Here is a 13,098-nt window from a genome sequence, read left to right as displayed (position 1 = left end):
CAAGTTCTAGAAACATTACATGCATAGAAGCTATACGCGAAACTCTCAAAGTACGAGTTTTAGATTAGGAAGGTAACTTTCCTTGCTCACGTGGTCAGCGAAGAAGGCATACACGTGGAACCTTCCAAAATAAAGGCAATCGAGAACTGGTTAGTACCAAGAATGCCCACAGAAATTTGTCACTTCTTGGGTTTTGCTGGCTATTGTAGTAGATTCGTACAAAACTTCTCTAGAATTGATTAATCACTTACTACCCTAACTCAAAAGGGTGTAACTTTTAGTTGGGGAGAAAAAAAAAAGATACTACGTTCCAGACATTGAAGTGAGCCCTTTGCAGTGCACCTATTTTGTCTCTTCAAGAAGGGATAGAGGATTTCATTGTATACTGCGATGCATCCAATCAGGGGCTAGGATGTGTGCTTATGCAGTGAGAAAAGTTATTGCTTATGCCTCGAGAGGTAGGGTATAGAGTAATGGGGGCACTAAGATACTGCTCAAGACGACAAAGAAAACCCAGCAGGTCAGACAGAGGCTACTGACAGCCCAGAGTCGTCAGAAGAGTTACGCCGATCGGCGCCGTTTAGAGTTAGAGTTTCAGGTTGGAGATTTTGTCCTCTTGAAGGTATCCCTATGGTAGGGGTGATTAGCTTCAAGAAACAGGGCATGTTGGGCCCTAGATACATAGGTCCTTTAAGGGTGATCGCACAAGTGGGTAAGGTAGCTTATAGATTAGAGTTATCTACAAAGTTGAGCCAAATTCACAACACCTTCCACGTGTCCCAGCTGAGGAATTGCGTAGCCTGTGAGACGGTAGTGGTTCCTTTAGAGGACATTCCGGTTGATGAAAGCCTAAAATACATTAAGAGGCCGATAGCAATCTTGGATAAGAAGGTGAAGGTCTTAAGGAATAAAGAGGTGCCCCTGGTTCAGGTCCATTGGCAACCTCGGAAGGGATTAAAGTGTACTTGGGAGTCGGAGTCTGAAATGTCGGAGCAATACCCAAAGTTGTTTCCAGAGGATGACTTCGATGACGAAGTCTGATTCTAGTGGGGGAGAAATGTAACATCCTGAGTCCTAACTCGCCAAGTAGAGGAGTTATTGGCCACATGATTTTTAGAGTCTACTCGACGAGTTGGAGGACCCCTACTTGACGAGTAGGTGTTGATTGAGAAAACCCTAATTTTTAGGGTTTGTGTCCTATTTAAAGGACCATAAGCCTTTATATCCACCTCCCTTGTCAGCTTAGAGCTCTGTGAGGAACCCTAGACCAGTTCCACTCATTGTAAGAGAGAGATATAGATAGATAGAGAGAGAGAGGGGGGAAAGACTAATTTAAGTGTTCTTGTGCATCTTTAGAAGGAGATTTGGAGAGCAACACGGATTGGATCAAGGAGAGACTATTGGAACCGGTGTTCTTTAGTGATTAGCTTCTGTTTGGAGGTAAAAACCTACCATCTTGATCATTTCTTTTGTTAGATCTCATTCTAGGGAGTTTTAGGGTTTTATCCCATCCATCTTTTGGTTATTGAGTCACTTGAGCATGTCATGAGACTAAAAGCTCAGATTTGGATTGTAGGAGGTCTTATGAACCCAAAGATCCAAACTTTATTAAGCTAGAGGCAAGCTTTTATGCATCTAACCGTATATAGAGCTTATGTTTGTATTTCGAGCCCTAGATGCCATGCATGGATATAAAGCATGCAGCTTCACGTGGTATTTCAACCTTGGGAGGCTAGATCTAGAGTTTGGGACCTTAATTTTGCTTAGAATCGTTTGAATTATAAGTTGGTTAGGGGGAATCAGTGACTGCATAAGCAAACTCAACAAGTTAGTTAGGATTTTTCTCGATGGACTGTACGCGTTACAACTCGACGATTTGCTTAGACAACTCGACGAGTTTAGTTGGATTTTCCTGCTATTCCAGATAAAACGAAGGAACTCGACGAGTTAGATGGGTACACTCGACAAGTTTAGTCAACATGGGCTACTGACTGGAGCATTGACTTCGTTGACTTTTAGGATTTGGTCAACTGTGGACCATAGAGACCATGGAGGGGTAAAATGGTATTTTCACCCTTTTGAGATTTAGTGGAGGAGTTAGATTAGCATATCAAGTGCTTATTACAATTTTCTTATTAGAAATTAGTATATTACGTACATAGAGTCTAGACTGTTCGTAGGGTGCTAGATCTACTCGGTCACTTTTGAGGTGAGTCTTCTCACTATACTTACCTGAGTGGTAATACCGAGTGACCAGAGGGTTTTATTTGAGTTATTGACCGGAGGGTCCTATGTGCTTATATTGAGTTATGTGATATTATGCATTTTGTCTTTGTGATATATGTTATGTTATTCTGTGTTTTACTGAGATCGGACTGGAGGGTTTTCACTATGATATAGGACTAGAGGGTCCAACCTGAGCTGTGAGACTGGAGGGTCCTTACTGAGACACATGACCGGAGGGTGCACACCAAGCCGTGAGACTGGAGGGTCTTCACCGAGACGCATGAGACCACAGGATCCATGCTAAGTTATAGCCATGAGAGGCTTATTATTTGTGTATGTGGTAGTTTGGGGAACTCACTAAGCTTCGTGCTTACTGTGTTGTGTGTTATGTGTTTCAGGTACTTCTTAGGATCGCGGGAAGGCATCAGCTTGATTCTACACATCTATTGAGATTATGTTTAAGAATTCTTGGATAGTATTATTTATTTTGTGGATTTGCGTTTGACATTTGAAATAATTGTGATTTTTGATAAATATGACATGAGTTTTTATGTGTTTTAAAAATGAAAATTTTGTTTGAAAATTTACGGTGTTATACATGGGTGGATGCATCACAGTCACACCGGGCCCTTCCCTTTTGTACCAGAAGTACCTGAAACCATATATAATAAACCGCAAGCATAAGGCTTAGTGAGTTTCCTAAAATACCACATATCATACATACAATAGAGAATGTTGTGTTCTCTGTTGTATGTAAAATATGTGGTATTGAGAACTCACTAAGCTTTGTGCTTACAGATTATTGTTTATGTCCTAAGCCCATCTTAAGTCAAAATGAAAAGAAATCGCCCCAAACTCATGAAAGATTCATAAATCATAGATAAACTTCAGATCTATAAGATATGATGCTCAAGGGACCCTTAAAGGTCATAAGTTGCCAACTTTACAAATTTCCTCCATGCAAACTTTCATAATCATAAAGGAAAATGGACAAGAACCTAGATGTAGTAACTTAATCTCATAAAGGTTGAATCTCGGTTACTTACAATGGTCCATAATGCGCACAAGATGATGATGATGAAGCCTCCTTGATGGAAAAACACTCTAGAACACTTTCCTCTTCTTCTTCTTCTTCTAGCCACTAAAGCACAAAGATGGATCCAAAAGCACCAAGAGGGATGAAGGTTAGGGTTTTCTGATTTGGAGGGAGGTGGAGGCTGAGAAATAAACGTTAATACCGAGTTAAAGGAGATTAAATACATGGGAAACCCTAAAAGATTGTGGGATTAGGCTGCAACGATTCTAACATCGTGAGCTCCTATTGCTCACGCCGTGAGCTTAGTACCGGACAGAATTCATCATGCATCCCATCTCACGTCTTGAGCCCTTATGTCTCATATCGTGAGGCTCCTTTTTCTCAAAAACTCAACCTTTTGGCTCTTTGAAACCCAAATTCTATTCGTCCAGGAAAACAGGTGTTACATAACTTGATTTATGTTTTCCTTTTGTTTGATTGTTGTAGTTAGATAGCTTCATACCTAGAAAAAAAGATTATTTCATTTCACTCAAATATATATCAGAAATTGATGAAAAATAGAGAGAAGGTCATAGTAACAAGAAGAAACCTCCTGCCATTATTATTGAGCCTTAAAGGCCTAGTACCAGTCATCACTTTCTCCTGCAGTGGACAAGGTTAATCAAGGAAATGATATTTTTTTACCAACTACTGTCCCAGAAAATGTTAACATGTTTTTCCTAAATACGGAATTGTGATGCAAAAAAGTTCTTAAATATTGAACTGTGGAGCAATTAGCCTGATGGTTTTATTATCTAGGTTATTGCAAAGAAATTGGTGAAAAAAGCTATTTGAAATGCAACAAACTTTCTTTTTTTCTTTTTCGTACATACACTACATAACAATGTATTTTAGTTTGTTGGTTAGTTTCTTTTTAAAAGCTATACGAAATGACAATGTATTTTTTTTTTTTTTTTTTTTGGTTCTTTATTTATACGATTAACAAAATAGAACCTAAGGGTAAAATGATCATTTTTAACAATCAGCACAACCTGACACATAAACGAGTGACATGGTTTCAATTAGAGATGTCGATTCAATCAAACTTCAACCTGTCTGTGCTCAGTTAGAAACTATTAAACGACATTTTAGTGCAAAAAATTAGTAAATGACATTTAATTTAAGATATTGGCATATTTAATTTATCAACCGAAAAAAGAAAATCTGAAAACCAATTTTGTTATAGTTAATAATATTTATTAAAAGAATAACCAGAAAATAAAAAAGCAAAATGTAAAAACTGAAGACCAAATTGTTTCACACAACTATAAAAAGTATTGAAACGAAAAATTAATGTAAGTGAAAAACCAAATCGCTTTAAAAGATATTATATATATATATATATATATATATATATATATATATATATATATATATATATATATATATATATATATATATATATATATATAAAAATATAAAATATAAAATAATTATAAAGATAAATAGTAATTGTAAATATATGTCAAATTAGATTTTTCAGTAAATATTATTATTATTATTATTATTATTATTATTATTATTATTATTATTATTATTATAATAATAATAATAATAATAATAATAATAATAATAAAAACGTTAATTGCTAATAAGCTATAATGAATTACCTTTGCGAAAAAGCTTTGTGGTATAGTTATTTAATTAAAGAAGATATTAATATAATAGCTTCTCGCTAAAAAATGTAGAAAGCATAATAATTTGTTTTTATTTTTAAAAAGGTTGCATTGGAAATTTCACATATTCCTTTTTATTTTATCTCCAACGATTAAATGGTAATTTGACTTGCCAACCAATCTTCATGATCCTTTGAATAATAACAAGAGTATATTACACAAATGGTCCCTATCATTTCCAATAATTTGTATGTTCAATACTTAAATTTTGTTTATAACTTGTTCCATCCTTACAATTTGATACTGTTTCACATATAGTCTATATCAACCATAAAATGACTATATTACTCAATAGATTTTTTAATATACCTTTACTGTTTATTTAGTTATTTATTTTTATAAAAGCATTTAGTGGGTCCTAACATCCCACCATCCAGTAAATATGGTTTCATGTGTACATATACAAGCCTTGTTCTCATAGAGTATTGTGTACTTTAACCTTAATTTCTAATCATCTCTATGTGAATCCATATTAGAAGTTTCCGTACTAAGGTTGTTTGCATGTAAAAAGGATCCGTTAAAAAGAAACTCCATATTATAATATTATAATATAGATATCTAATTAATTTTTTAAATATTTTTATTGAATGAAATTGTATTGTTTTCTGAAAAAACTGATTCTAAACAAATAATTATTAATTGACTTTTTAAAAAGTGATCAATGGAGTGTCCAATAAGTGTCTTATTAGCAACACCCATATAAAAAACATAACCAAATTCAAGCATGTTGAAAGTTTACCAATGAAGATGACCAAATTTAGAGAATCGAGGTCGATGATAATATGAAGATGACTAAATTTCTCTCTACATGCACTCTTTCGAAAAGATCCATTAGTATACAAAACCCAAGTAGTTTAAGACTTCGCCTCAATTACCAAGAACGCTTATTCGTATTGTTTTATGTAATCGAATAGAGGTGTAAATTATGGAGTTTGGAATGAAGATGATTAACTATACTTTGTTTCTATTTGGTTTGAATGGTTGGTCAGTTGAATGTTTTTTAATTTTATTTGGTCTGAATGGAGTATGATGACTGTACTTTTAGTCTATTTGGTTTGAAAGGATCCTCATACTTGTAGGTCCAAGGACTTGAATATAATGTGTTCGATTGATCGTTTCATTTGTGGTCTTGTTGAAGTTGGTTTTGCTCAATGTTTTAAAACCCGATTTTTTAGTTGAACCAGTAAGGTTCCTGGTTCCCGGTTCAACCGGTTTAACCGGTTCGACTGCCGGCTGAACCAGTTTTTATACTTTTCATGTTTTTTTTTTCCTACACATACGTACATATAGAAATTATGAATTTGATGTTTACAAGTTCAAACATTAAAAATACACTTAAAAAGAAGTTGTACATGAATCAAATAGATTAAAATAACATATAATCATAAGTTTTAGTGTTTTAAATCAATCCATATACATCAAAAAGAAAATAAAGTATAATACTGAAACGAAATATAGTTTTTGATGAATACAAACACATCAAAAGGATTTATAACATTTACCATATGTTTTTATTTAGAGAAAACTAAATAGATTTGAAAAAATTTACCAAAGTTTATTATGTAAATGGTTTTTTTTCATTTCTTTTTATTCGGTTTAATCGGTTCAACCGGTTTTTCTAAAAACCGGCCGGTTCAATCCGATTCAAAAATCAATATAAAACCGGTGATGGTTGAACCGCTCTCTCCTGGTTTTCAGTCCAACCGGTTCTACCGACCGGTTCAAACCGGTTTTTAAAACATTGGTTTTGCTAGAGAAAACCAACATAACCAAGGGTGTGGGGGAGGAAAAAGGGTGGGTTTGGGCAAAATAAGGGACCTATTAGATTTTAGAGTTATTAACCATAATAGTGCTATCACAAAAAGTATTTCCCATATTAGTGTTATCTCATAAGTATTTACCAAAATGGTATTATTTAACTTTAATACTAATATTATTGTTTAGAAAAAAAAAAAAAAACACGGTTTTGTTTTTCCCTGAAGCTTGGAACGCTGGAACGAAGGAAAAAAAAAAAAAAAAAAAAAAACTAGGGCTTGCTGCTTCATTGTGTTGTCGTCGTCCACCATCTCCGGCCGCTGCATCTCCTCTATCTGTCGGCGGCTGGCTGCGCCTCCTCCATCGTCGCCGACGACTGCAAGGTATGTGAAGTTGTCGATTTTGATTCCGATTCTTCAGTTTTCTGTTTGCTTTTGGATTCCAATTGTTAAGTTTATGTTTGCTTTTTTGCTTCTCTATTCTTATTTATCTCAATTTTGCTTCTAGTTAGGAAGAATTGTTGATCAATTTCTATTTTGATTATTTGCTTTTGTAAATGGAATTGATTATTGTTTTGATCAATTTATGTCTTGATTTTGCCTCCCCATCTTCATAGCTTGTTTTTTTTAATCTTTGATGTAATTGATTGCATTATGTTTCTTTTTTTTTGTTATCACAAATTCATATGATCATTTTTTGATCAATTTTTGCTTGTTTTTGTTTGTTTGTAGATGAATTCTATTATAGATATGATCGACAATGAGAATTTTTCTATAATTTCTCAAGCTGCTGTTGTGACTAATTTGATGAATATAGACAATGATGTTGAGTTAAATGAAATATTGGAAGATGGAATTGGAGATGAAGATGATGATGAAACATCTTTTGACAATAATGTTGAATTACCCCTAACTTTTACTAATATGGAAGGAACAAATTTGACTATTGATGAAAATTGGATTATGACACAATCAACGAGTAAGAATGATTTTACGCGAGAGTTGGGAAAAGATTCTTTCAAGGATAAAGAGGAACTTGTTAGAGCAATCAAGATCCATAGCATTAGGACACATAGACAATTTGAGGTCATTAAGTCACGCCCAACTATTTGGACTCTAAGATGCAAGTTGTACTTACAATCAGGTTGCAAATGGAAGCTTCATGCAAGTAAACGTAAACGTAGTGGTTATTTTGAAATCACAGCGTATACCGGTCCACACACTTGTTTACACTATAATCTTTCTCAAGACCATCCGAACCTAGATGCAAGCTTGATTGCTATGGAAACTAGACACCTTATAAAAGAGCAACCTTCTATCAGTATTCCGGCTTTGAGAGCTGAAATAGTTGAAAATTTGGGCTATACTCCTTCATATAAGAAGGTTTGGGTTGGAAAGCAAAAAGCAATTAAACATGTGTTTGGAAACTGGGAAGAGTCTTATGTCGCTTTACCAAAATATCTAGGTGCACTTCAAAAGTTCAATCCAGGAACTATAGTTGAATGGTGTGTTTCAAGATCGAACGATGTGGATGAAGTTGAATTTAGGCGTGTTTTTTGGGCTTTTGCTCCCTCTATCAAAGGGTTTCACTATTGTCGACCGGTGATTAGTATTGATGGCACACACTTGTATGGTAAATACAAGGGTAAGATGCTAATTGCAATGGGAGTTGATGGCAATAATCAAATTTTGCCACTTGCATTTGCTATTGTAGAAAATGAATCTTATGATACTTGGGATTGGTTCCTTTCTCATGTCAAGAATCATGTGGTGAAAGACCGTGAAGGCATATGCCTAATATCTGATCGTCATGGTGGAATTCTTAAGGCTGTCAATGAGCATGGATCTCCATGGTTAGAGCCACGTGGTTTTCATAGGTATTGTTATATTTCTTAACTATTCTTTTAGGACATTTCAATAACTTGCTTCATTAACTAACATTATTATTATTATTATTTTTAATTTTTAAGGTATTGTTTACGACATTTCATCAACAACTTTTATGACAAGTTTCGTAATTCATAATTGAAAGCTTTAGCTTACCGTGCCGGGAGTCAGAATCAAATTCGAAAGTTCAACTCCATCATGGAAGAAATTGGGAAGTTAAATCCACGTGCTCGACAATGGTTGGAGAGTCATCCACTTAATAGATGGACACTTGCACATGATGGTGGAAGGAGATATGGGTTGCTCACAACAAATTTGTCAGAGATTTTCAACAGTGTACTTAAAGGTGCTCGTTTCTTACCAATCACAGCTTGTGTGCAACTTACATTCTATAGAATGGTGCATTATTTTGAGGTGAGACGTCCTTTAGGATCTAGTTCTCAGGCTCATGGAGATACACATACTCCACATGTTGTTGTAAAACAAGTAGCTTTGATGGCAAAAGCAAGTGCACATTCCTTAAGATCTTTTAACCGAGAAAAAGGTATATTTGAGTTGATAACTCAAAGAGGTCGAAATGTGCAAGTAGTTAATTTAGAACAAAAAACTTGCACATGTGGTAAATGGGAGGCATTTAAATATCCTTGTTCTCATGTCTTGAGTGCATGTGCCAAACTCTCTTTGAATAGTTGGCAATATGTTGATAGATGTTACTCGATTGAATATTATTATGCTACTTGGGCATCTGAGTTCTCCCCGCTTCCTCATGAAGCGTATTGGCCACAATCACCATTTAATGAATTACTTCCAAATTTAGAACTATTACGAAATAAAAAAGGTCGTCCTCGTTCAACAAGACTAAAAAATGGCATGGATATTAAAGAAGGAAGAAATGTCAATCTTTGTGGAATTTGTAGGCAACCGGGACATAATCGAAAACGATGTCCGTCTATGCCAAGGTAATTTAATATATATATATATATATATATATATATATATATATATATATATATATATATATATAATTTTTATGGTATTTGTTGTGGTTATTCTCTTTTTTTTTTTTTTTTTTTTACAGTAATGATTTTTTACCGGTTCAAGGTCAAGCTAATTGTGATGGTTTTCTTTTTGTAATAAACAACGTTGGAGTTTTTTTTTCTTTTTGTGGTGTTCTTTTTGTAAGAAACAATGTTGGAGTTTTTTTTTTTTTTTTTTTTTTTCTTTTTGTGGTGTTCTTTTTGTAAGAAACAATGTTGAGATGTCTTTTTTTTCATTTTAAAAACATTGTATGTGAATGTTGGAATTTTTGCGTATTAAAATTTGATTATAGAAGTGTTTTTTGATGATTTTTTAATGTTTGAAGCTAAAACTTGTTGGTAAAAATGTTATATAAGAAAAATGAATATTAAAAAAAAAAAACAGGAAAAAAGGGTAAAAAAAACTAAAATGAAAGCTGTCATTTATATATATATATATATATATATATATATATATATATATATATATATATATATATATATATATATATGTATATGGAATAAAAAAGAAAAAAAGAAAAATAAGATATTTAAAATAACAAAAAAACTGAAAATGAATCTAAAAAGTAAAAAAAATAAGAAAAACACTAAAATGGTAAATATTTTTCAAGGAACACTAAAATGATAAATACTTTTTTCAAGAACCCAAAAACTCTTATATTTTACATAAGAAATAAATAATTAATTAAAAATATAAATAAAGTCAATATAGTTTTTCGTGTATTAAATGGGCTAAACTGTCGGAATTAAAAAAAAAAAAAAAAAAAAAGGAAACAAAAAATTAGGAACAAAATATACCCCCGGATTACCCTAAAGTAACCACAAACCATTCATCTAATTTACTCCGAGGATTAAATGGTAATTTAACCTACCAACTATTCCTCACGATCCTTTGACTATAATGACAAAGTTCCAACTTGCAACCATTATAAATACCTACATACCTTAAAGTCACCATGCCAACACTTTGAATACATCTAATTAACCACTTGTCCTTCTTACACCATCTGATCATGGCGGCTCGTTACGAACTGGAAGTCACGGTTACCTCTGCCAAAAACCTGAAAAACGTCAACTGGCGCCACGGTTCTCTCAAACCCTACGTCGTCCTCTGGGTCGACCCGAGTAACAAATGCTCTACACATGTCGATCAAGAAGGCGACGAAGCGCCGTTTTGGGATCAAAAACTCACCCTCCCTCTCCACGATCAGATCGAGGACTCCACTCTCTACATCGACATCGTTCATGCTAACGCCGAAGAGGGCACAAAACCCTTAGTCGGATCCGCCAAGCTCAAGCTCAAGGATGTGATTGAACAGGTCGGAATCGGTGAGGCTTTCGCTGATAGTCTAAAAGTCAAGCGTCCTTCCGGCCGCCCCCATGGAAAGGTGGTGGTCAAAGTCATCCTCAGGGAACCCCACTATCGTGCGAGGGAGTCTTATTATGCTCCTCCAGCTTACGGTAATGCTCCACCACCACAACAGTACGCTGCTCCACCGTCCTACGGTGGGGATCGTCCCTACGGTGCACCACCATCAGGGTATCCTTATCCTCAGTATGGCGCTCCCCCTCAGTACGAGCAGCAGGGTTATGGTGTTCAACCATCGTACGGTGAGTATAAGGAAGAGAAGAAAAGCAAGTATGGGATGGGGACTGGACTGGCGGTTGAATTCTCTACTCCATGAATCCCTGTTAAGCATTTATTTATTTATTTAAAAACCTTGGAGATTCCGATTAAAATAGGTGCCGGCATGAGTAAATTTTGAAGACAAGCTATCGGTGTTGATTATGCTATTTGTGCGGTTTGTAATTTAGATATGGAGATGGTTGATCATCTTTTTAATCAGTGGTGACTTTGCAAAGTCCACTTGGTTCTTGATTGCTAGGTGGCGATACTTTGATTGTTCCTATTTTAGTTCATTGGTGGAGTTGCAGTCCGATTCTTATATTTTGGAGGCCTTGTATTGTACGAAAATCAAATTGAAATTCATAAAAATATTTGCGTAAAATGCCATTAAGTAAATTCTATATCGTTAAATTTAAAACTTATAGTTAATAACAAAAATCTCTTAAATTTCCTACATAGGCAGTCACGAAACCTTTAAGGAGCCAACGGAGACCATGTCACCTCATTTTTCACCGAATCTTCACGAGGGCCGAAGATGGTTACGATCGGTGCGACCTTGCGACCATATAGTGCACAAACAAGCAAGACAACATATCTTTTTGAGGACTCTTTTCTACAAAACAATCACGACGAAAAGACAAAAAGATTGAATATGAAGAAACAATAATGAAACAGATTCACGTCTTCCATGCAATCCTCACTAGATTTGGTCATACTTTTTATATCTCTCCGTATTTATTCTCGTTTTCTAGTTCTTCATATTTATTATTCTTCGCAATCCTCACTAGATTGCATATTATCCATGGTCCCTTCGAATCCAGACTAGTATGATTGTTTATCCTGATTTGGGGCTTAAGCAACCAAAGGCGGTAGTAAAAGTTAGTCAAATCCAAGTTTTAGGATGAAAGTTTAGGGAGCAACACACCACTAGTGTGGTAGAGAATACCTAAAAACAACTACATCCGATGTGCGAGATTTTCGGCTTTTCGGGTGATGCTCGGAAAGGAAAAGATGTGCAAAAGACCATCGGGGATCGGATACTAGTGCGGAGAGTAACTTGTTTTGTGGCATGTTCCGTATTCAGAGAATGATGGTTTTGTGGGTTCGGTTACCTTTGAAGGATACTGGTTGTGGTTGGGATGTCGTTCAATAGTTGGTTTGAGACCTAAGTATAAGGATTCAACGGGTTTTCAATTTTAACACACAAGAAAGATTAAGGATATTAGTATGCATATATTAGAGGTAGTTGGGGTAGCCTCAAGTCAATGATTGTGTCAAGGATCCCTTCGTCTTATTTGATTGGGGCTTGGGATTCAAAGCATGATCCAAACACCTGATGCGATTCAGTATTCTTGGCGCCCATTTCGTGTTATTGTTAGAAATCTTTAACAGTGTTAGTTTGGTGATGGCAAGAACAGTCTTGTGACTGGTGTGGGATGAGGATAAGAGTGGTATTATGCTGTGAGTCCTCAAGTCAGGTAGAAGAAGGGTGCCATGATGAAATTGTGAGCATGTAGTAGTAAGCATTGTTCAGGTATGACCTAGCGGATGTTAAATGAGACTATCGTTAGAGTACTTTTAAGTGAGAATGTGAGTCTAGTGGAGTGTTGTGAAATTGTGAGTGAGAGTGTGGTATATAAGTTGTTCGTATAGTAGAAAGTGATGACTTGACGGAAATCAGTTTAACTACTAGAAGTGTAACATCCAAAAATCACGATAATTATTTTTCATTTTTCAAATTAAAAGAAACCCCTATTTTCAATTCCAACAAAACCATCAAGTGTCTAATACAAGTAAACCCCAACATCAAAACATA

General features: G+C 34.9%; 2 protein-coding genes across 2 annotated transcripts; both read left to right on the top strand.

Annotated features, from left to right (window-relative positions):
* Positions 1 to 630: 630 nt before the first annotated feature.
* Positions 631 to 9,875, top strand: LOC145040684 (uncharacterized). The gene is made up of 6 exons (XM_078988592.1): positions 631 to 897; positions 7,464 to 8,608; positions 8,702 to 8,706; positions 8,764 to 9,577; positions 9,697 to 9,748; positions 9,864 to 9,875. The coding sequence occupies exons 1-6, from the start codon at positions 631 to 633 to the stop codon at positions 9,873 to 9,875; spliced, it is 2,295 nt and encodes a 764-aa protein (XP_078844718.1).
* A 748-nt stretch (positions 9,876 to 10,623) lies between these two features.
* Positions 10,624 to 11,678, top strand: LOC145039157 (uncharacterized). Its single transcript, XM_078987265.1, has one exon. The coding sequence runs from the start codon at positions 10,669 to 10,671 to the stop codon at positions 11,338 to 11,340; it is 672 nt and encodes a 223-aa protein (XP_078843391.1). The 5' UTR covers positions 10,624 to 10,668; the 3' UTR covers positions 11,341 to 11,678.
* The last annotated feature ends 1,420 nt before the right edge of the window (positions 11,679 to 13,098 follow it).

This window comes from Lactuca saligna, chromosome 4 (assembly GCF_052625555.1).
Source record: "Lactuca saligna cultivar CGN05327 chromosome 4, ASM5262555v1, whole genome shotgun sequence".
NCBI lineage: Eukaryota > Viridiplantae > Streptophyta > Magnoliopsida > Asterales > Asteraceae > Lactuca > Lactuca saligna.
This window is presented reverse-complemented; position numbering and strand designations above follow the sequence as displayed.